General features: G+C 43.6%; 1 protein-coding gene across 3 annotated transcripts in view; it reads right to left on the bottom strand.

Moving 5' to 3' along the window:
• The window catches only part of nek1 (NIMA-related kinase 1), a 152,356-nt gene extending 129,854 nt beyond the window's left edge, over positions 1 to 22,502 (bottom strand). For all 3 annotated transcript variants that reach the window (XM_080189482.1, XM_080189484.1, XM_080189483.1), the window contains exons 1-6: positions 22,428 to 22,502; positions 19,859 to 20,007; positions 19,670 to 19,766; positions 16,261 to 16,358; positions 2,870 to 2,953; positions 191 to 258 (exon numbers count right to left, since the gene is read on the bottom strand). In XM_080189482.1, coding sequence (XP_080045608.1) covers positions 191 to 258; positions 2,870 to 2,953; positions 16,261 to 16,358; positions 19,670 to 19,766; positions 19,859 to 19,975 — 464 coding nt within the window. In that variant the 5' untranslated portion in view covers positions 19,976 to 20,007; positions 22,428 to 22,502. The remainder of the gene's footprint in view (positions 1 to 190; positions 259 to 2,869; positions 2,954 to 16,260; positions 16,359 to 19,669; positions 19,767 to 19,858; positions 20,008 to 22,427) is intronic.
• Positions 22,503 to 25,115: the final 2,613 nt, after the last annotated feature.

Here is a 25,115-nt window from a genome sequence, read left to right as displayed (position 1 = left end):
CATACCGGATAAACAGCAGCAGTTCAAGGTAGTGATTAAGGGCAATTGAGGATGGGCAACAAATGCTGACCTTGCCAGCAACACCCATATCCCATGAAAAGACAATTTGGTACACGTTAAAAAACTGTAAAGATCAAAAAGGAGACAACGAATGCAAAGCAAATTTCTGTTCTAGCAGTTTTTACGCTACCTGTTAAGTACCCTGGCTATTCCAAAATCTCCCAGTTGAACTGTTCCATCTTTGGTAAGAAAGATATTCTAGATTAGAAAAGGAAAAAAAAAGTGTTAAAGGTACATTATTACTTAAAACATGCACAAGTTAATATCCTTCTAATATTTAGGGGCAGGAAGGTGCATGAAATTTAGTAGTTTAATGGTTATTGAACTACCACCTTCTGTGTCTAAGCTCTTAAGTGTCATGCACTCCCTCCTTCCAATATCCCCATCAGGATTCATGAAGCACTCTCTTAATTTTAACACTTTTGCACATAAATAATGGATCCTAAGGATGTCTGGAGGTATTTTCAACTCTGCAACCTGGGTGGTAACATGCCAGAGAATCTCACCCCAGTGTGCAAAACTAAGGATGCATCAGAGGTGCCATCTCTCAGGTGCGAGGTTTAACTAGCCTGTTTAAGTGGACATAAAAGATCCTGTGGGGTCATTCAAGGTATGCTTGCTGACATTATCACTGGACCGGCACGAACAAACAAATTACCTGTGCATTTACGTTGTTGCTGTTTCAGAGACAATGTTTTGCGCAAATTCACTGTCGTGTTTCCCGACACGACAACAGAGTACACTTCTGGTCATAAAGCACTTTAATTTGTCCTGAGATCACCAAGGACACAACATAAACGTAAATCTTTCTTCTCTATATGATCGGTCATGATGTTTAGAAAGTTGTTTCTGGCTGGGAAATGCTTTGGGTTATCGTCAGAACCTGAAAAGGTACCATATCTTTCCCCTTGCCTTCCAGCACATCATCATCATCCTTGCACTGCAGTGTTTTTTTTAATTTTGTATTTGGAAGAGAAATTTACAAAGCGGCTCACATTTAAAAGAAAGCAGACAGAGGAACACCAAATCCAAAAGTCAAGACAATGAAGTCAACCAATTCAAAAAGGTAGGAGAGGCCAGAAATACTGGAGCTCATACCAATCTGAATGCTCACTTGACATGACAGACAACTTGATGTTGTACAATGCACAAGTATAAATTCACATGAGAGAAATCCATTTTGAACATTTTATTTTAAAAAAACTAAAATTAAATAGCTCAATTAATGGCTTTAATCCAAGAATATTACAATGCCTGGATATGCTCACAATAGCAGATACAACTGCAATCTAGTCATGGCACAAATCAATTTGGGCCTTCCAAACGCCTGGATCCACTACAGTTTGCCTACTGCTGCAACAGGTCCACAGCAGACGCCATCTCCCTGGCCCTGCACTCAACCCTGGAGCACCTAGATAACAGACACCTGTCTATTGGCGACAGCTTAGCCTTCAACATCATTATTCCTATGAGACTCATCTCCAAACTCTGTAGCCTGAGCCTCAGCCCCTCCCTCTGCAACTGGAACCCAGACTTCCCAACCCATAGACCACAATTACTAAGGATAGGCAACAACACCTGCTCCACAATCATCCTCAACATTGGTTCCCCCATGGCAGTGTCCTCAGCCCTCTACTATACTCCTTATACACCTATGACTGTGTGGCCAAATTCCCCTCCTGCTCAATTTTCAAGTTTGCTGATGACACCACCGTAGTGGGTCGGAGCTCAGACAATAATGAGACGGAATACAGGAAAAAGGGAGAGAACCTGGTGAACTGGTGCGACAATAATCTCTCCCTCGATGTCAACAAAACGAAGGAGATAGTCAGTCACCGACTTCAGGAAGCATTGTGGAGAACATGCCCCTGTCTACATCAACAGGGATGAAGTAGCTCCACTCAGGTTTTTAGGTATGCAGATCACCAACCACCTGACGTGGTTGTTCCCATCACCACCATTTCCTGCCCCCCCCCCCAATGCTGAAACCATAATTAAGAAAGCTCACCAACACTTCTACTTTCTCAGAAGAGTAAGGAAACTTGGCACATCTGCTATGACTCCCATCAACATTTACAGATGCAACATAGAACACATTCTTTCCAGTTGTATCAAAGCTTGGTATGACTCCTGCTCTGCCCAGGACAGCAGGAAACTACAAAGAGTCATGAATGAAGCCCAGTCCATTACTCAAACCAATCCCCCATCCATTGACTCTAATTACATTTCCTGCTGCCTCGGAAAAGCAGCCAGCATAATGAAGGACTCCGCACGCTCCAGACATATTCTGTTCCACCTTCTTCCACTGGGAAAAAGATACAAAAGTCTGAGGATATGTACCCACCCAACTCAAAAAAGCATTTAGATAGTTACATGATGTGTATAGAGGGATATGGGCCAAATGCAGGCAATTGGGACTAGCTTAGAGGTTTAAAAAAAGGGCAGCATGGACAAGTTGAGCCAAAGGGCTTGTTTCCATGCTGTAAATCTTTATGATTCTAAGAGCAGTTTCTTTCCTGCTGCCATCAGATCTATGAATGGACTTATCTCGCATTAAGGTGATTTTTCTCTACATGTTAACTACAATTGAAACACTACATTCTGCGCTCTCTCCTTCCCTTCTCTATGAACAGAATGCTGTGTCTGTGTAGCGTGCAAGAAACAATACTTTTCACTGCATACCAATACACGTGACAATAATAAATTAAAATTTCCCCTTCCCAGTATATTAATAATATAAAGTCATCAAGAGAGTCATTAACCACATTTCTGAAAATATTTCTTTAATTCAATTGATATACAAGCTTACCTGTGACTTTATATCCCTGTGGAGAATCTTTCTATCATGAACATGTTTTAGGGCTAAGCAAATTTGCACAAACCAATCCAGGATCTACCAACATAAAGAATTACTAATTACACAAGTAAAATCTGTGCTAAACAACAAGATCACACATTTGCACTCAAAAGATTACAACAATAAACAAACCTATTGTTCATTTATACATTGTTACAAAACTCATCCCAAGTAACAGTATAATTTACTCCCACTCTTAACAGTTCTAACCAAATCCTGCAAATCAGAAATAGCGGGCATCCCCCACAGTTTATTTTAAAACACAAAAATGGAGAAAGAATATACAACACCCTTCATTAAAAAGGGCATGTTTAAATTTGACTAGAGTACACTCAAAGGTCCCTCAGATTTTTATCCACACCCTTTCCAAAACTTCTCTAAACCCGCCCCCTCACCCCACTCTACATAATATAGGGGATATACAAAAAGAGTTACTGAGAGACCAGATGAATGGATAGAATTGTGAGAACTATTTCAAATCGAGGCAAATGTGAGATCATCCATTTTGGACATAAAATGGATACTTTTGAAATGGTGAAAAGCTACAAACAGTGGTGATCCAAAGAGTCCAGGTGCATAACTTATTATAATGTCATGAACAGGTATGGCAACTAATCAAAAAGGCTCATGAAATGTTGATCTTTAGATCTAGAGGATACGAAGACAAGGTTAGAGGTCATGTATCAATTGTACTGCGCCTTGGCCAGTCTATATTGATTACAGTGGGCAGCTCTGGGAACCACACATTAGAAAGCATATGAGAATAAGAGGGAATGCAGTGTAGATTTATCATAATAATACCTGGGCTCCAATAATTACCGGAAATCATAACATACCAAAGTTGACTTTTGAAGACTGCAAAATTCTTTCAAAAAAATTGCCAAGTATAAAATATGAACAACTCGTATTAGACAGTCACCATTTTGAAAGGTGGAAAAAAAATCAGTAATTAAAATTAAACCAGCAACGTGATTATTGAATTAATTCTACAAGAATACCGCAATCAAAATGTTTCTAAAACGTTATCATCTATTACAGTGAGAAGTCTCACAAGAACAGGTTAGAATCCAACAGGCTTCATAGAATTATAGAATCATAGAACCCTACAGTGCAGAAAGGGGCCCTTCGGCCCATCAAGTCTGCACCGAACACAATCCCACCCAGGCCTTACCGCCATATCCCTACACATTTTACCTGCTAATCCCTCCAACCTAAGCATCTCAGGACACTAAGGGGCAATTTTAGCATGGCCAATCAACCTAACCCGCACATCTCTGGACTGTGGGAGGAAACCAGAACACCCAGAGGAAACCCATGCAGACATGAGGAGAATGTGCAAACTCCACACAGACAGTGACCTGAGCCAGGAATCGAACGCAGGACGCTGGAGCTGTGAAGCAGTAGTGCTAACCACTGTGCTACCGTGCGGCCCTACTTATTTGGTATCATGAGCTTTTGGAGCACTGCTCCCTCAACAAATGATCAGAGAGTTGGGTTCACAAACAGGGCATATATAGACATAAGACTCAATTGCAAGTCCAATTGAGATGTTCTATATATGCCCCATTTGTGAACCCAGCTCTCCACTCACTTTTGGAGCAGCGCTCCAAAAGCTCACGATACTAAATAAACCTGTTGGATTTTAACCTGGTATTGTGGGACTTCTTACTGTGCCCTCCCCAATCCAACACCTGCATCTCCACACTATGGTTATCATCTATGGAGTTGGATGATCAGCCATAACCGTAATGAATGGCAGAGCAGGTTTGAAGGGTCAAATGGCCTACTCCTGCTTCTATTTTCTATATTTTATGTTTATCATGAACTTTAATTTTGTTTCATCAGCCAAGCAGGCTAGTACCACCGAGAATCCTGTCTTCCAGTTTTTGAACCATTCCACTCCATAGTTCGGTTGACAGGGCATTTTGAAATTTATTGGCAACATGGATGAAATGCCTATGTAGTTTCATGAGCACTTGTGATTTTGCACTGTGATAAAGAAATCGCTGAAAACTGGTCATTTGGGCAGAGCTTTTTTGGTGGTCTGAGCGATTTTGGTCTTCATCCATAATATCGACATTTTCATTCCACAAAATGGTCGCACCAACTCGCTTCAGCAGAGGCTCAATTTAACTGACTCAAGTGCACACATACCACTGCATTTCTAGTGATGTAGCCATTCTGATGATTTTCTCAGACCCATTGTCATACACTCTTCTTGAGGTAAGTCCAGTTGCTGGTTCCTATGATGCATTTGATCTTGGACATCTTCAAGGCAGGTTCCTCCTCCTTCCATGCTCGTACCAGTTTTTCCACTAACATCGCTGCAGTGAGGGAATTCAGTTGTTTGACAAGTTAGCAAACTTTACAATTTTTAAGCTTGAAACTAGTTTCATATTTCACTCTTTTTGCTCAAGGGAACCCACTCCTGTTCATCATTCACCACCCATCTTCCACCGTGTGTGGCCACGTCTTCAACTCCCATGCCTCTTTGTTATATGGCCTACATTCCTGGCTTCATCACATGTACTGACTTAGAAGGTGATTAAAACATACATTTAAGTTGAAAAGTTTGAGGTTGACTTCTAATGCAAATGCAGTATTCCTTGGCATAAAAGGTGGGGGAAAAAAAACTTGTATATTTAGAGTTGCATTATACACCGGGCCGCTTATAATTTACGATAGACAGAAATTTTGAAAATCAGAGGAGGACGAGGCCATCCGGCCTTGCTCCACCATTCATCACGATCATGCCTGACCATCCAACTCAACAGCCTAATTCTGTTTTCTCCTGGTAACCTTTGATCCCATTTGTCCAAGTGCTATATCCAGTAACCTCTTTAATACATTCAATGTTTTAGTGATGTTACGAGGGATTATGCAAACTAGAGTTGAATCCCTGGAATTTAAATGGTTAAAGGGTAATTTGATGTTAAGCTTTCAACAATATCAGAACAGATAAAGTAGGAATACAGGAGCAGGAGTAGGACTTTTGGCCTCTTGGGCCTGTTCTGCAAACTGCCTGTTCTGCATGGCTGATTTTCTACCTCAACATCACGTTCCTCACAATATCCTCAAATCTTTTGCTATTGCTGCTTTGAACATACTCAATGACTGAGCTTCCACAGCCTTTTGGAGTAGAGGATTCCAAAGATTTCATATCCTCTGACTGAAGAAATTACTCCTCATCTTAGTCTTAGATGGCTGGACCTTATTCGGAGCATCCCCTGGTTCAGCAACTCACAACTAGGGGAAACTTTCTTTCTGCATCTACCCCGTTGAGCCCTGTTAAAATTTTGTACACTTCAATGAAGTCACCTCCTTCTTCTGAGCTCGAGAGAATACAGGCCCAGTTTGACATCCAGGGGATTAATCTGGTGAGCTTTTGTTTCGTTCCCTCTCTGGTAAATATATCCTCTCGATAAGGAGACCAAAACTGTATATAATATCCCAGGTGTGGTTTTACCAAGGTTCCATACAACTGCAGCAAGTCTCTTATCTCTGGACTCAAGTTGGCCTTTATTACAAGGCAATTTATAACAAGAATACCGAGGTCCCTTTAGACATCAGCGCTTCCTAATCTCTCTCCAGTTAAGAAATACTCTGCATTTCTGCTTTGCCTTGCTGGCCAAAGTGAATACCTTCACATGCATTCACATTTATATTCAAGTTGTCATGCTCTTGCCCATTCACTTAGCCCATCTAAATTCCCTTGAAGCCTCTTTGTATTCACCTCACATTCTCACCAAACAAATGGTCATCACAAAATTTAGAAATATTACATTTGATCCCTGGATCCAAAACATTGATAAAGATTGTGAATATCTGGGGCCCAAACACTGACCCTTGTGCTAACCTACTGGTCACAGTTCACCAACCTGAGAATGATCCGTTCATTGTCACTATGTATTTTCTGTCCATTGAATTGGTAGATTGGGAGAAACTAGGGGAGGTTTAATACTAAGGAACTTATTGAAAAAAAAAACTAGAGCAAGCTTTTGCAATAATGAAATTAAGGAATACTTCCACATGCAAAGGTTGGTGGATGTTTGAAACTCTTCCTCAAATGACAATTAACACTAGATTAATTACAAATTTTATATCTGCAATAAATAAATTATATCTGAAGGTACGAAGTCACAGTGGGAAAAGATGAGTATGTGGAGTTGGGTCACAGATCAGTCAGTAACTCACTGAATGATTAAACAGGCTCGAGGTCTAAAAAGCCTACTCTTGCTCCCATATCTCTGTGAATGATTAAAGGTTTTGAGATACTGCTCCATAACTTTAAGTGACAATGTTTTAGGTACAAATTGAAGTTCAGTTTATAATATGCACAACTGACCCATAAAGCCAGAAGAACCCAAATTTCGTTCCCAGTCTGTACTGAGTAGAGGTAATAATAAAGGCAACAACTTTTGAGGCATAGATAAGGTGGATAGTCAGGGGCTTTCCCTCCAGGGTGGAAGTGTCAATTACAAGGGAGCACGGGTTCAAAGTGAGACGGGAAAAGCTTCAGAGAAATGTGTAGGGAAAGTTTTTTCACGCAGAGTGTGGTGGGTGCTTAGAACGTGCGGCCTGAGGAGGTGATGGAAGCAGGCACATTAGCAACATTAAGAGGCATCTGGATGGGTACATGAATAAGGAGGGAATAGAGGGATACGGACCGAGGAAGGGCAGAAGGTTTTTTTTAGATTAATCAGAGCATTGTGATCAGCATAGGCTTTAAGGATCAAAGGGCCTGTTCCTGAGCTCTATTTTGTTCTTGTTCTTTAACACAAGTGCTTCACAGGTAGGCACAAGAAAAATTTAGAAAGTTCAGGAAGGGTGCTTATAAAATTTGGGTGTATCTACACCATGTAGACTGCAGCAGTTCAAAGAAAAGTAGCCCACAGCTACCCTCTCAAGCGCAATTGAGGATGTGCAATACTTTGTCCGATGAAATAGGATAAAATTCAGATAGTCATGGAACAGCACATGGATAGCCCCACTGGGCTGAATAGCGGAATAAAGACAGTTGTGGTGAAGGATCCTCTTGGGGAGAGTGATCATTGTATGGTGGAGTTTCTGGTGCAGATGGAGGAGGAGAAAGTGGGTTCCCGGACACACGTCCTCTGTTTGAATAGAGGGGAGTACGGTAGGATGAGAGAATAATTGGTGAATGTGGACTGGGGGAGCGCGTTGGATAGAGGGTCTGCTGAGGAGCAGTGGAGGATCTTTAAGGAGATCTTTCTTGGTGCTCAGCGGAAATTTATTCCGATGGTCAAAAAGGATAGTAGGAAGAGAGGTAATAAGCCGTGGATAACGAAGGAGGTGAAGGAAAGTGTTAAATTAAAAGCGGAGGAATTTAGAGTAGCGAAGAGTAGTGGGCGAGAAGAGGATTGGGAGAGGTTTAAATGTCAACAAAGATTGACAAAGAAGTTCATAAAGAAGGGTAGGAGAAACTATGAAGCTGGGCTAGCGCTTAATATAAAAAAGGATAGCAAGAGTTTTTATAAATATATAAAAAGGAAGAGGCTGGCTAGGGTGAATATTGGTCCTTTAGAGGATGAGAAAGGGGACCTAGTGGTAGGGGATGGGGATATGGCTAAGGTATTGAATAACTTTTTTGTTTCTGTCTTCACGGAGGAGGACGTGAATAATTTGCCGGGTGTTAGAGATGGAAAGGTGGTAGGACTGGAGGGTCTTAATGACATTACTGTTACTAGAGAGGTGGTGCTCGACAGACTGGAGGGGCTGATTGTGGACAAGTCCCCAGGACCGGATGGAATGCATCCGAGGGTTCTGAAAGAAATGGCGGAGGTGATAGTGGATGCCTTGGTGGTTATTTTCCAGACGTTGCTGGATTCCGGGGAAGTGCCGGATGATTAGAAAACGGCTAATGTTACGCCGTTGTTTAAGAAGGGTGCCAGGCAAAAGGCGGGGAATTATAGGCCGGTTAGTTTAACGTCTGTGGTGGGTAAAATGTTAGAATCTGTCATTAAGGAGGAAATTGCGAGGCATCTTGAAGGGAATTGCTTGATAGAGCAGACGCAGCACGGTTTCGTTAAAGGGAAGTCGTGTCCGACAAATTTACTGGAATTCTATGAGGATGTGTCTAGGACGGTGGATAGAGGAGAGCCGGTGGATGTGGTCTTTCTAGATTTTCAGAAGGCGTTTGACAAAGTACCTCACAAGAGGTTATTGCAGAAGGTCGAGGGGCATGGAGTTGGGGGTAGGGTGCTAGCGTGGATAGAGGATTGGTTGTCAAATAGGAGGCAGAGAGTGGGGGTCAACGGGTGCTATTCGGATTGGCGGATGGTGACTAGTGGAGTGCCCCAGGGGTCGGTGCTGGGGCCTCAGCTTTTTACCATTTATATAGATGATCTGGAGGAGGGAACCGAGTGTAGGGTGTCGAAATTTGCTGATGACACCAAGATTGGGGGAACGGCAAATTGTGCGGAGGGTGTGGAGAGTCTGCAGAAGGATCTAGATAGGCTGGGCGAATGGGCCAGGAAATGGCAAATGGAATTTAATGTTGGCAAGTGTGAGGTGGTCCACTTTGGTAGGAAGAATGGTAGGAAGGACTATTACTTACGGGGCGAAAAACTGCAGTAGGCGACGGTGCAGAGGGACCTAGGGGTCCTTGTGCATGAGTCGCAAAAACCCAGCTTGCAGGTGCAGCAGGTGGTCAGGAAGGCGAATGGGATGCTGGCCTTCATCACGAGGGGGATTGAATATAAAAGTAGGGAGGTCTTGCTGCAGCTGTATAGGGCATTGGTGAGGCCGCAGCTGGAGTACTGTGTGCAGTTTTGGGCGCCGCACCTGCGCAAACATATTTTGGCCTTGGAGGGAGTGCAGAGGAGGTTTACTAGGCTGATGCTGGAGTTGAGGGGGTTAAGCTATGAGGAGAAGCTGAATAAACTGGGCTTGTACTCGTTAGAGTTTAGAAGAATGACGGGAGATCTCATTGAGACGTATAAGATGATGAATGGGATGGATAGGATAGAGGTGGAGAGACTCTTCCCGCTCAAAAAAGACAGTAGGACTAGGGGGCACAGCCTCAAGATAAAGGGGGGGCGGTTGAGAACGGAGTTGAGGAGGAACTTCTTCACTCAAAGGGTGGTGAATCTCTGGAATTCTCTGCCCGTTGAAGTGGTGGAGGCTGCCTCGCTAAATATTTTTAAGACGCGGGTTGATGGGTTTTTTATAAGAGAGGGGATTAAGGGTTATGGGGAGAAAGCGGGAAAGTGGAACTGAGCAGCGACAGATCAGCCATGATCTTATTGAATGGCGGGGCAGGCTCGAAGGGCTAGATGGCCTACTCCTGCTCCTATTTCTTATGTTCTTATGCTGTACACTGCTGAGAAGTCCAGGAAAGAAAAACAGAATGTCAGAACTGAGGCACCATAATTAGCCTCGGTATCCTAAAGCAGTGGAGAGAAAACTGGCCAGATTCCAGTTCTTTATCAGAATCAAGAGACCCTTGCTGGAAGTGTACTTGCATTAGATGAGGATACTGTATGGCTCATTTGTGATACCTACATAAGAACATAAGAAATAGGAGCAGGAGCAGGCCATCCAGCCCTTCGAGCCTGCCCTGCCATTCAGTAAAATCATGGCTGATCTGTCGTGGCTCAGTTCCACATTCCCGCCCTCTCCCCATAACCCTTAATCCCCTCTCTTATCAAAAACCCATCAACCCGCGTCTTAAAAATATTTAGCGAGGCAGCCTCCACCACCTCAACGGGCAGAGAATTCCAGAGATTCACCACCCTTTGAGTGAAGAAGTTCCTCCTCAACTCCGTTCTAAACCGCCCCCCCGCCCCCCCCCCCCCTTTATCTTGAGGCTGTGCCCCCTAGTCCTACTGTCCTTTCTGAGCGGGAAGAGCCTCTCCACCTCTATCCTATCCCTCCCATTCATCATCTTATACGTCTCGATGAGATCTCCCCTCATTCTTCTAAACTCTAACGAGTATAAGCCTAGTTTATTCAGCCTCCCCTCATAGCTCAACCCCCTCAACTCCGGTATCAGCCTAGTAAACGTCCTCTGCACTCCCTCCAAGGCCAAAATATCCTTGCGTAAGTGTGGTGACCAAAATTGCACAGTACTCCAGCTGCGGCCTCACCAGTACCCTGTGCAGCCGCAGCAAGACCTCCCTACTTTTATATTCAATCCCCCTCGCTATGAAGGTCAGCATCCCATTCGCCTTCCTGACCACCTGCTGCACCTGCAGGCTGGGTTTTTGCGACTCATGCACAAGGACCCCGAGGTCCCTCTGCACCGTCGCCTGCTGCAGTTTTTCGCCCCATAAGTAATAGTTCTTCCTACCATTATTCCTACCAAAGTGGACCACCTCGCACTTGCCAACATTAAATTCCATTTGCCATTGCCTGGCCCATTCGCCCAGCCTATCTAGATCCTTCTGCAGACTCTCCACACCCTCCGCACAATTTGCCGTTCCACCAATCTTGGTGTCATCAGCAAATTTCGACACCCTACACTCGGTTCCCTCCTCCAGATCATCTATATAAATGGTAAATAGCTGAGGCCCCAGCACCGACCCCTGGGGCACTCCACTAGTCACCAACCGCCAATCCGAATAGCACCCATTAACCCCCACTCTCTGTCTCCTACTTGACAGCCAATCCTCTATCCACGCTAACACCCTACCCCCAACTCCATGCCCCCTGACCTTCTGCAATAACCTCGTGAGGTACCTTGTCAAATGCCTTCTGAAAATCTAGAAAGACCACATCCACCGGCTCTCCTCTATCTACCGCCCTAGACACATCCTCGTAGAACTCCAATAAATTTGTCAGACACGACTTTCCCTTAACGAAACCGTGCTGCGTCTGCTCTATCAAGCAATTCCCCTCAAGATGCCTCGCTATTTCCTCCTTGATGACGGATTCTAACATTTTACCTACAACAGACGTTAAACTAACCGGCCTATAATTCCCTGCCTTTTGCCTGGCACCCTTCTTAAACAATGGCGTAACATTAGCCACTTACCAATCTTCTGGCACTTCCCCAGAATCCAGCGAAGTCTGGAAAATAACGACCAAGGCACCCACTATCACCTCCGCCATTTCTTTGAGAACCCTCGGATGCATTCCATCCGGTCCTGGTGACTTGTCCACAGTCAGTCCCTCCAGTCTGTCAAGCACCGCTTCTCTAGTAACAATAATGTCATTGAGACCCTCCAGTCCTACCACCTTTCCATCGCTAACACCTGGCAAATTATTCACATCTTCCTCCGTGAAGACCGAAGCAAAAAAGTTATTCAAGACCTCAGCCATTTCCCCATCCCCTACCACTAAGTCTCCCCTCTCATCCTCTAAGGGTCCAACGTTCACCCTAGCCAGCCTCTTCCTTTTTATATACTTATAAAAACTCTTGCTTTCCTTTTTTATATTAAGCGCTAGCCCAGCTTCATAGTTTCTCCTACCCTTCTTTATCAACTTCTTTGTCAATCTTTGTCAATCTTTGTTGACATTTAAACCTCTCCCAATCCTCTTCTCGCCCACTACTCTTAGCTACTCTAAACGCCTCCGCTTTTAATTTAACACTTTCCTTCACCTCCTTCGTTATCCACGGCTTATTACCTCTCCTCCTACGGTCCTTTTTAACCAATCGGAATAATTTCTGCTGAGCACCAAGAAAGATCTCCTTAAAGATCCTCCACTGCTCCTCAGCATACCTACCTTCCAACGCGCTCCCCCAGTCAACATTCGCCAATTCTTCTCTCATCCTACCGTACTCCCCTATGTTCAAACAAAGGACGTGTGTCCGGGAACCCACTTTCTCCTCCTCCATCTGCACCAGAAACTCCACCATACAATGATCACTCTCCACAAGAGGATCCTTCACCGCAAGGTCCCTAATTCTACCCGCAAATATTCTACCTCAAATATTAAATTACTTAATCAACATTGACCATCAAGAATCATGCATCAATAATGGTTAGTCCATAAGATTATAATCCTTCATTTAATGTTCTTTATATCCCAAAAGTCAACACCTTTAGGAAGAATAGAAAGAGATTGACAACAAACAAATTTACACAAGGGATCCATGATAGCAACCAGCCAAAATGTTTCCTAACAGGCAATGTACAGCTTTCATAGAATGAAACAGCACAGGAGGCCATTCAGCCCATTGTACCAGTGCCAGCTCTTTGAACAGGCTATCCAGTTAATATAATTCCTCTGTTCTTTCTGGCAAGTTGAGATTCTCAAGCTTGGCAGAAAGTGGGAAAGGGGAAAACTAAATACACATTTCACCTGGACTGTCTCATCTTCAGATCAGTGTTCAGTGAATTTGAGCATATGAATTCAACTGGAAAGCAGCTTACTGTTCACTAGATTTGTTCATTGTGCCAAAGGAGTTTTTAAAAATATTTATTCATTCTCAGGATGTGGGTGTGCTAGCTATACAGCATTAACAGCCAGTCATTGCCCTTGAGAAGATGGTGGTGAGCTGTCTTCGTGAACTACTGCAGTGCATATGATGTAGATTCCCAAGATTTTGACCAGTGACAGTGAGGTAAGTGATATATTTCCAAGTCAGAATAGTGTGTAGCTTAGAACACGTTGCAGTGAACAGAGATTTAGCTGGACGCCAAATTCTCCAGCCTCGCTGCAGCATGGCATGAATGACCGATAACATCACACCCTAAAATGTTAGTTAAGTATCGCGACCAACAGTGATACCAGCATTAAGTATTAATGGGCAGCACAGCGGCACAGTGGTTACCACTGCTGACTCACAGTGCTGGGGCCTGGGTTCAATTCCGGCCTCGGGTCACTGTGTGGAGTTTGTACGTTCCCCCTGTATCTGCGTGGGTTTCCTCCGGGTGCTCAGGTTTCCTCCCAGTCTAAAGATGTGTGGGTTAGGTTGATTGGCCAAGATAAATTGACCCAATTGACCCTTGTGTAAGTGGGATTAGCAGAGGGTTACGGGAATGGGGCCTGGATGGGATTGTGGTTGGTGCAGACTCAATGGGCCTAATGGCCTCTTTCTGCACTGTAGGAATTCTATGAATTCTACGAACACAGTTCATGCAACATTTCTTCTCAATTGGTTTTCCCATTGTTCACTTTCAGTCCATTAATAGTTCATCATTTAATTAAAGTTCAAAAAGTTTATTAGTCACAAGTAAGGCTTTCACCAACACTGCAATGATGTCACTGTGAAATTCCCCTGGTCGACACAGTTCGGCGCTTGTTCAGATCAAAAAAAAAAGCATGTCTTTCAGACTGTGGGAGGAAACCCATGCAGACAAAGGAAGAACGTGCAAACTCCGCAGAGACTGAGACACAAGCCAGGAACTGAACCCAGGTCCCTGGCGCTGTGAAGCAGCAGTGCTAACCACTGTGCTAGCATGTCACCCCATTTCCTGGTTTCTGTAAATTAATTCTTGATTTATTATTGTCACAAGTATTGGCATAGTGAGAAATATTGTTTCTTGACCGCTATACAGGCAAAGCATTTCTTAACTATAGCGTCAGCGTGGAGGGACCAGGACAGGCTGTTGGTGATCTGGATACCTAGGAATTTGAAGCTCTCGACCATTTCTACTTCATCCCCATTGACATAGACAAGAGCATGTCCTCCATTACGCTTCCTGAAGTCAATGCTTATCTCCTTCATTGTGTTAATATTGAGGGAAAGATTATTGTCATCATACCAGTTCACCAGATTCTCTATAACTTTCCAGTATTCTGTCTTGCCATTGTTTGAGATCTGACCCACTACAATGGCATCATCAGCAAACTTGAAAATTGAGTTGCAGGGAAATTTGGCCACACATTCAAAGGTGTATAAGGAGTATAGTAGGGGGCCGAGGACACAGCCTTGTGGGGCACCAGTGTTGAGGATGATCATGCAGGTGTTGTTGCCTATCCTTACTGATTGTGGTCTGTGGGTTAGGAAGTCTAGGATCAGTCGCAGAGGGAGGAGCCAGGACCCAGACCACAGAGTTTGGAAATAAGTTTCGTAGCAATAATGGTGCTGAAGGCTGAGCTATAGTCAATAAATAGGAGTTTGACATGGGTGTCTTTGTTATCTAGGTGTTCCAGGGTTGAGTGGAGTGCAGGGAAATGGCGTCTGCTGTGGACCTATTGCTCTGGTAGATGTACTGCAGTGGATCTAGACAATCTGGGAAGTCAGAACGGATTCATGCCAGAACTAGCCTTTTGAAGCCCTTCATGATGATGGATGTCAGAGCCACTGGATGATAGCCATTAAGGCACGCTGCTTGGCTTTTCTTTGGTACTGGGATGATGGTTGTCATCTTCTTGAAGCAAATAGGGATCTCAGATTGTTGTAAAGAGAGATTGGAGATGTTTGCGAATACCTGCGCCAGCTGATCCATCCAGGCCAGTCACTTTCCACGGTTTGACCTTCGAGAAGGCTGCTTGGACATCTGCAATGGTGATCTCGGATACAGGTTCACCTGAGGCTTCCGCTGTCCTCTTGCTCAAAACAGGTACAGGATGAGATCAGGGAGGGGCCCATTGGTGCTGGTGATTTTACATGCCTTCATCTTGTAGCCTATTATGTCTTGCAGACCTTGCCATAGTCAGAGGGGGTCCATGTGGCTAGCCTGGGTCTCTAGCTTGGTCCACTACTATCTTTTGACATCTTTGATGGATCTCCTTAGATCATATCTGGCTTTCCACTCTCACTGTGATCCATCCTAACTCCTTTCATTTGGGAATCATCAGTTGAAGTAGACACAAATCCACATGACTTGTTTACATTTGAAGGCAAACAAATGAATGATAATGACTTTCAAAGAAAAACAAACTGGGGTGCAACCATAATACAGAAAAACAGGAGTGAAATTCAGCTCAGTTCTGAAATAAGTTGCATGAAGGGTAAGAAGGCAGATTTGTTATCATTGGTGAACAGATTATTGCTGATATTAGGGTGCGGTGACAAGAATTTTGACAAAGCAGTGGAAATGTGGAATTTTCATATTACATTTCAGCAGCGCGAATCACCAACATTACAATTAAATATCTTTTGTCCTGCCAAAATGTGGGGCAGATGACGTTTTGAGTGCACAATATTAGGATGTGGTCCATCTCTGTCACCGCAAGAGGCGACAGTGCTGCAGTCAGAGACGACAACTAAAAGGTTTTGCAAAACCTTTCTGCCAATCAACAAAAATGTAGACTTTTCTTGTAATGCATTGGTAGCAATAGACTAAATATACCTTGAGAGAGCAGAGATGAACAGATGGGAAGACAGGATCAGGACAGATTCCCCAACAGTGCAGGTGGATTAAAAGAGCATTTCACAATTGCAACACGACCACAACTAAACATTACGTGAAAATCAAGTAATTTTTTACCTGGTCCTCAGAGAATAAAATTCCTTTTTGTGCATTAATCCGTTTGAAAAGATCACCACCTTCACAATAATCCATGACAATGTAAAGGCAGCCATTTTCTGTTGAAGAAATACATTTGAAATTGGAGACTGAAGTATTAAAAAAGGGCCAATATTTAAACCATCTGTTAACACCATTTGCTTTCGACTTATTTCGTGCGCAATGGCAAAAAGACTGATAATACCTTATTTAAACTGCATGAATATACCGCAAGTAATGGGGATGCTGAATGTACTCTGTCACCTATTTCTTCTCCTTCCAATGAAAGGATTATTATGCAGACATCACTTAAGAACCAGAAGCTAAGTTTTTTTGGTGCTTGTTCTCAGGATGTGGACAATACCAGCAAGGCCACATCAAATGTCCACACCTAGTTGCTCTGAAAATGTGGTTGTGGGCCTTCTCTGCTTGAACTGCAGCAGTCCTTGTGACATTTTACTTCATAATGCCTTGGGAAAGCAGATGCTCTAAAAGTTAGGGTAGGGAGATTCAATCCGTTCCTGGTGGTATCATTACCAATCACACTGTGCTAGCTAAAGCCATTGGGTGGACTGTCAACCGAAACACCTAATTGCAACTGCTTTCCCAGCCATGCAAAAGAAATATTGTCCCCCTACTCCCACACATCACAGGCCTCAAAAACAGAGCCACATTCAACAGGTGCCATGAATTCAATTTGAAAGCAAATGGATAGACAAACAAGTACTTAGTTTAACAACCTTTTTTTATGGTACATAGAAACAGTAATCAGGCTTTAGAAACACAGATACAACAATTTTTCCAGAAGCTGAAGTTCTTTTTTGCAGAACTTGTGCAAACATAAGAACATAAGAACATAAGAAATAGGAGCAGGAGTAGGCCATCTAGCCCTTCGAGCCTGCCCCGCCATTCAATAAGATCATGGCTGATCTGTCGTGGCTCAGTTCCACTTTCCCGCCCTCTCCCCATAACCCTTAATCCCTTCTCTTATCAAAAACCCATCAACCCGCTTCTTAAAAATATTTAGCGAGGCAGCCTCCACCACTTCAACGGGCAGAGAATTCCAGAGATTCACCACCCTTTGAGTGAAGAAGTTCCTCCTCAACTCCGTTCTAAACCGCCTCCCCTTTATCTTGAGGCTGTGCCCCCTAGTCCTACTGTCTTTTTTGAGCGGGAAGAGTCTCTCCACCTCTATCCTATCCATCCCATTCATCATCTTATACGTCTCAATGAGATCTCCCCTCATTCTTCTAAACTCTAACGAGTACAAGCCTATTAAACCTAAACATTAAACCTGCAAACAGATGTTTGCATCCTGCCTTGTGCAGGGTGTCAAAGAACTTTACTTCACAAAAGAGGGCACCATAAAAATAGGGTCGCCATTTGAAGTCATCATTTTATGCTAACTACTGACCGCTACTTGAGTCAGTGGTCTCTATTTTTCACAATATTAGCCTTCCTTAACTGACCCCAAAACAGGAGACAGTGGCAAGCAAGAGGCAAGGCCATTTCAGAGGGCAGTTAAGAGGCAACCACATTACTGTAGGTCTGGCATTACATACAAGCCAGATCAGATAAGGACAACAGATTTCCTTTGCTGAAGGGCACCTGTGAACCACAAACACAGAATCCTTACAGAAGCAGGTCATTCAGTTCATCAAATCTGTATTGAAAGACCGTGCTACTTACTCCCTGTCTTATCCCTATATCCTTGCATATTTTCTTTTTCCAGATAGCAATCCAATTCTCTTTTAAATACCTTGAGCGGACCTGCCTCCACCACCCTCTCAGTGAGTTTGTTACAGACTCTAACTAACCTCTGCACGAAAACAAAACTCCTTGCATCACTTTTACTCCTTTTACCAATTATTTTCAAACTATGCCCTCTAGTTCTTGATGCTCTCATGAGTATGAGCAGTTTCTCACTATTTATCCTGTCTGTACCTCTCAGGATCTTGAGCACCTCAAGTCTCCTCTCAAGCTTCTTTTCTTCAAGAAAAACATTCCCACTTCTCCAGCCTATCCTCACAGCCACAGTTCTTCATCCCAGGAATAATTATTGTGCATTTCCTCTGTATCCTCTCTGTCTTCACATTCTTCCCCAGATATGGCGTGCAGAATTGGATGCAGAACTCCAGTTGAGGTCTAACTAGTGCCTTAAACTTACATACACATATACCAAAGTCTCTCTGTCCCTGCACCTCCCCCAGAGTTTCTCACTTTATAGAGTCATAGAAGTTTACAGCATGGAAACAAGCCCTTCGACCCAACTTGTCAATGCCAGCCCTTTATTTTAAACCACTAACCAGTTGCTCACGTTTGGCCCATATCCCTTTATACCCATCTAACCCATGTAACTGTCTAAACACTTTTTAAAAGATACAATTGTACCCGCCTCCACTACGACCTCTGGCAGCTTGTTCCAGACACTCACCACCTTCTGCATGAAAAAATTGCCTTTCTGGACCTTTTTGTATCTCTCCCCTCTCACCTTAAACCTATGCCCTCTAGTTTTAGACTCCCCTACCTTTGGGAAAAGATATTGACTATCTAGCTGATCTATGCCCATTTTACAGACCTCTATAAGATCACCCTTAAGCCTCCTACGCTCCAGAGGAAAAAGTCCCAGTCTATCCAGCCTCCCCTTATAACCATCAAGTCCAGGTCGCATCTGAGCAAATCTTCTATAGTGGACAATGTTTCCAATCCAACAGGGGGCAGCACAGTAGTTAGCACTGCTGCTTCACAGCACCAGGAACTCGGTTCGATTCCCAGTTTGGATCACTGTCTGTGTGGAGTTTGCATGTTCTCTTTGTGTCTGTGTGGGTTTCCTCCGACAGTCAAAGATGTGCTAGCTAGGTGCATTGATCGGAATGTGGCGATTAGGAAAATTTCACAGTAAGTTCTTTGCAGTGTTACTGTCAGCCTTACTTGTGACTAAATAAACAAACTTTACTTTAGTTTGATGGTCAATGTTAGTGATACTAGGTTTTTTATATAACTGACTGAATTATAATTTTCTGGCTACCGTGGCAGAATTTGAATTTATGCTTTTGGGTCATCAGTCCAGGCCTCTGATCAATAAACAAGCATTAACTGTACTACACTGTCCTCAAGGTGAGGCAATGTAGCAGCAAGAAATAGAACGGTGTCCTATTTTGAGCAACAAACATCAGCACCAAGTGCTCCAGGTTATCACACAGCAAGAGCTACTCTCACTGGGATTTACCCCTCGTGCTTCAGCAATTCAAGTTGCAGCATGTACACAGTTTCTGTACTGTAACTTAAGATATGAGGAATATGAATTTGAAATAAAGCCTCCAATACAAACACATACTCACTCTCTCCCTCACCTCTTGAGCATCATCTGGCATGCCAGGTTTATTCTCACCTTCAAATGATTCCTTGTACTGAACAATGTTCGGATGTTTCATATTTGCCAACACAGCAACTTCTCTCCTCGACTCTTCCCTTTCCTTATTTGACATCTGAGAACAAAAAGGCAGGAAAGGCCTTTGAACAAATATTATCCTGGCACGTCTCGTTACATCTTCAGAGTCCACAAAAACGACTGACTCACCCTGGAAATATTGATTTCTTTGATAACATATTGTCGGCCATCTTCTTTAGAGTTTACCAGAATAGCTTTTCCAAATGATCCTTCTCCGATTTTGTTCACCTTAACGTATTTATCCATGGTGCTTGATGTAAAAGATCCTCATGCTCACGCTGCAAGAACAAAACACTCTCTTAAGCAAATCATTCCCAAACCCAATAATTTAGGCTGTTGCATTAAGCAAATGTGTAGGAGAGTGGAAAATGGATCCATGCCCTTCTCCTAATGCACAACGAAGTCACCCCTTCAGGCTTTGTGGGCAGGGGTGGAGAAAGGGAAGGGGAATACAGTTGCATGGAACATCTCCTATTATATCCTGGCATAAAATGCACTTTACCATCAATGATGCAGAACTCAACATATAAATCAAAAACTACCGCACCATCTGTCCATATGTTAATTGATTTATTTCTACATTTACTCAATTTAATCAAATTCTTCCACTGGTGTCAAGCTTCATCTTCAGAGAGCAGGCAAACGGGAAAAGGCATTCTCTAATTTCCACCAAGATGGAAGATCAAGCCAGGAAAAAAAAAACTCCTGTGACAAAATGAAAACTGATGTGTTGAATCTAACCGAGAACTATAAGAGAGACTAAACACAAATTTTTAGGTCTCATTCCGAAATGAAGTAGTCCAACTGGGCTTTGGCACACAGTCTCCAGAGAGAAGATTGACCCTCATGATGAGCATGAATTAACATGACAACTGACTGAAACAGTTACATGTCAGAAGATGATGCATATTTAAAAGGCAATCCAGAGTAGTACAGTGGGTCAGCACTTTCCCTATATTTCTGACAGTTGTACATTGTCTGTTGGGGTCATAAACCAATTTTGTAACTGATGTAGAGTACCTCGTTTCACTATACATTTCCATTACAGCAAGTCACACATTTCTGTGGGAGGAACCCTTGCCCCTGCAAATAGAGACATTCCTCAGTAAACAGTGAGTGACACCATACTATCTTCCAGAAGATGTCCAGATATTGTCAATCCAAATGAATACAAAACTCTGCAGAAACTGTTAACAGTTCATTTTAAGATTGCCAACGTTGCATAATGTAGAATAAAATAGATAAAATGTAAAAAATTACAGAAAAGAATTCTCAAAACATGAAACTGCAGCCAGACAGAAATCAGGTGACCTTGTAAACTGAATGCTGGGCATTATTCTATTAAACATTTTCAAATACGTAAAAGGACACATTGTACTCAACACCTCATGATAAGTTTCTTTTCACAGTTTCCAACTTCAATAACACCAGCTCACAAACACAAAATATAACTTTGGAGAACTTATTTCATACAATGAACAAAATTCGTGTGACAGCATTTTCAGGTTAACAGAACAGTTAATAAAGCATATAGTATGAGTTTTATAAATTGACACACAGAAAAGAAAGGGCAGGAGTATGCTAAGCCTCGATGAATTATTACTTCAGTTTCAACGAGATCACTGTATCCAATACTGGGCTCTACATTTTAGAAAGAATGTGAAGGCTTTAGAGGGTACAGAAAAGATTGACTAAAATAGTTCCAGGGATGAAAGATTACAGTTTTTTTCTTTAGAGCAGAGAATCTGTTTCTAAAGGTTGAAGGAGGATCAATAACCAAATGCCATTGATTTAAGGTGATTGGCAAAAGAACCAAAGCAGATGTGAGAAAAACACTTTCTCTTCACAACCAATGGTTAGGATTTAGAATGCATTATATGATTAGGGAAAAGGGTCAGAGAAAGAGTAACACTAACTGAATTTGAAAAGTATAGCCACAAATTCAAGGGACCAAATGGCCTCCTCCCATATAGATGAAAGAAATACATGACCATTAAAATCCAAATAAACATCCTAGGATGATGGAACAAATGCAACTTTTCTGGCGCACATTTTTCTTTCAGCGTCTTGAGGCTCGTGTCTGCAGGAAGACTCACCCATCAGCAAGCACATCTGAGATTTGCTCAGTTGAAGAGGTGTAACCCCCAGAAACTACTGCTGCAATTTCTCAACCTTTTACATTCTGTGCACAAAAATCAAGTGAGCTCATCTGCAAGAGGAGAGAGACTTTCTCCTTCCCCATCTTTCAGCAGGTGGTGTGAAAAAATGTAATCTTAAAATTGCAGTATTTTACATAGGAATTAGGAGCAAAAGTAGGCAAATTCAGCCCTTCAAGCCTGCTCTGCCATTCAATCAGGTCATGGCTGATTTTTGAGATACACAGATTGCATTTACGCGCACTATGCAAAATTGGCGCAGGATTGAATTCCATCAACTGTTCAATCGACAGACAGGCGTGCATAAATAAACAAACAAAAACAGACAAGAGGGAACTGCTCTAGCTCTCCCCTGCTGCTAGGTGCGGCCTATCCTTCACCAGCAACCAGATGCAACAAGCAAAAAAAAAGCCGCGTGTGCCTTTGACATTGTCATATTGAGTCGAAAAATAACACAAAGGACGCTGAAAATGAACGACAGTGAAATTTTCAGGGCTGCCCCGTCTAGTCATTCCCCGACCATAACAGGTACTACCACTCACTGTACAGTTGCTGGCTTGCTGCAGCTGCTGATACTCCTCTTCAGCCGGCCAGCCACTCCGCTCTCTCAACCCAACCTGCTGCCGGATGTCGCCGCCCACTGGCTGCCGCCGATCTGGAAGTGCACTTCGATTGGCTGCTGCAGCCGTCCGTCCCCTCCGCTCCCGCCCCCTTCGGATGCCAGCGAGTTCGGTTGCGGCTCGGTGATTGTTCTTCTCCCTGGCAACGGCCGCTAGCAACGGGCCCAGGCACCAAGCTCAGCCTGGAGGCAGCCCAGTGCAAGGACTTGCATACACTTAATTGGCTTTCTTGATTAGGAATAAAGTACCAAAAGGTACAAAAGTTATATAATTGTGTATATATTTATGCATATTTGTACTTGTACATAAATTATTTATAGCACCATATTTAAAGATACATGTATATATGTGTATGTATATATACAGGTGGCAATGGCAGCACAGTGTTAGCACTGCTGTCTCACACTCATTGGTTTATAGTCTCCTACTTTCTGTCTCCTTTCTTGCATAGAGGTGTTACATTAGTGATTTTCCAATCCTCTAATCCTGTTCCAGAATCTGGGGAATTTTGGAAAAGTAAATCCATCCTTCTTCCATCGGGAAAAGATACAAAAGTCTGAAATCACATACCAACCAACTCAAGAACAGCTTCTTCCCTGCTGCCATCAGACTTCTGAGTGGACCTACCTTGCATTAAGTTGATCTTTCTCCACACCCTAGCTGTGGGCAGTTCAGTGGTTAGCACTGCTGCTTCACAGCACCAGGGACCTGGGTTCGGTACCTGGGTCGCTGTCTGTATGGAGTCTGCATGTTCTCCCCGCGTCTGCACAGGTTTAAGAAGATAAGAACATAAGAAATAGGAGCAGGAGTAGGCCATCTAGCCCCTCGAGCCTGCCCCGCCATTTAATAAGATCATGGCTGATCCGTCGTGGCTCAGTTCCACATTCCCACCCTCTCCCCATAACCCTTAATCCCCTCTCTTATCAAAAACCTAACAACCCGCGTCTTAAAAATATTTAGCGAGGCAGCCTCCACCACTTCAACGGGCAGAGAATTCCAGAGATTCACCACCCTTTGAGTGAAGATCCTCCTCAACTCCGTTCTAAACCGCCCCCCCTTTATCTTGAGGCTGTGCCCTATAGTCCTACTGTCCTTTCTAAGCGGGAAGAGCCTCTCCACCTCTATCCTATCCATCCCATTCAACATCTTATACGTCTCAATGAGATCTCCCCTCATTCTTCTAAACTCTAACGAGTACAAGCCTAGGTTATTCAGCCTCCCCTCATAGTTCAACCCCCTCAACTCCGGAATCAGCCTAGTGAACCTCCTCTGCACTCCCTCCAAGGCCAAAATATCCTTGCGTAAGTGCGGCAACCAAAACTGCACACAGTACTCCAGCTGTGGCCTCACCAGTGCCCTATACAGCTGCAGCAAGACCTCCCTACTTTTATATTCAATCCCCCTCGCTATGAAGGCCAGCATCCCATTCGCCTTCCTGACCACCTGCTGCACCTGCAGACTGGGTTTTTGCGACTCATGCACAAGGACCCCGAGGTCCCTCTGCACCGTCGCCTGCTGCAGTTTTTCACCACGTAAGTAATAGTCCTTCCTACCATTATTCCTACCAAAGTGGACAACCTCACATTTGCCAACATTAAATTCCATTTGCCATTTCCTGGCCCATTTGCCCAGCCTATCTAGATCCTTCTGCAGACTCTCCACACCCTCCGCACAATTTGCCGTTCCACCAATCTTGGTGTCATCAGCAAATTTCGACACCATACACTTGGTTCCCTCCTCCAGATCATCTATATAAATGGTAAATAGCTGAGGCCCGTGCACCGACCCCTGGGGCACTCCACTAGTCACCAACCGTCAATCTGAATAGCACGCATTGACCCCCACTCTCTGCCTCCTATTTGACAGCCAATCCTCTATCCACGCTAACACCCTACCCCCAACTCCATGCCCCCTGACCTTCTGTAATAACCTCTTGTGAGGCACCTTGTCAAACGCCTTCTGAAAATCAAGAAACACCACATCCACCAGCTCTCCACTATCCACCACCCTAGCCACATCCTCATAGAGCTCCAATAAATTCGTCAGACACGACTTCCCCTTAACGAAACCGTGCTGCGTCTGCTCTACCGAACAATTCTCCTCAAGATGCCTCACTATTTTCTCCTTGATCACGGATTCTAACATTTTTCCTACAACAGACGTTAAACTAACCGGCCTATAATTCCCCGCCTTTTACCTGCCACTCTTCTTAAACAACGGCGTGACATTAGCCTTTTTCCAATCTTCCAGCACTTCCCCGGAATCCAGCGACGTTTGGAAAATATTCACCAAGGCCTCCACTATCACCTCCGCCATTTCTTTCAGAACCCTTGGATGCATTCCATCTGGTCCTGGGGACTTGTCCACAATCAGCCCCTCCAGTCAGTCGCGCATCGCCTCTCTAGTAACAATAATGTCGTTCAGGCCCTCCAATCCTACCATCTTTCCTTCGCTAACACCCTCCAGGTTTCCTCCAGGTGCTCCAGTTTCCTCCCGCAGTCTGAATGACATGGTGGTTAGGTGTGATTCATGCACTAAGACACCCAGATCCCTCTGCATCTCAGAGCTTTGCAATCTCCTACCGTTTAGGTAATATGCTTCTTTTTTATT

The sequence above is a fragment of the Carcharhinus amblyrhynchos genome, chromosome 5 (genome assembly GCF_965287045.1).
Source record: "Carcharhinus amblyrhynchos chromosome 5, sCarAmb.v2.hapA, whole genome shotgun sequence".
Lineage (NCBI taxonomy): Eukaryota > Metazoa > Chordata > Chondrichthyes > Carcharhiniformes > Carcharhinidae > Carcharhinus > Carcharhinus amblyrhynchos.
The sequence above is the reverse complement of the archived record's forward strand: the minus strand, read 5'-3'. Positions and strand labels throughout refer to the sequence as shown.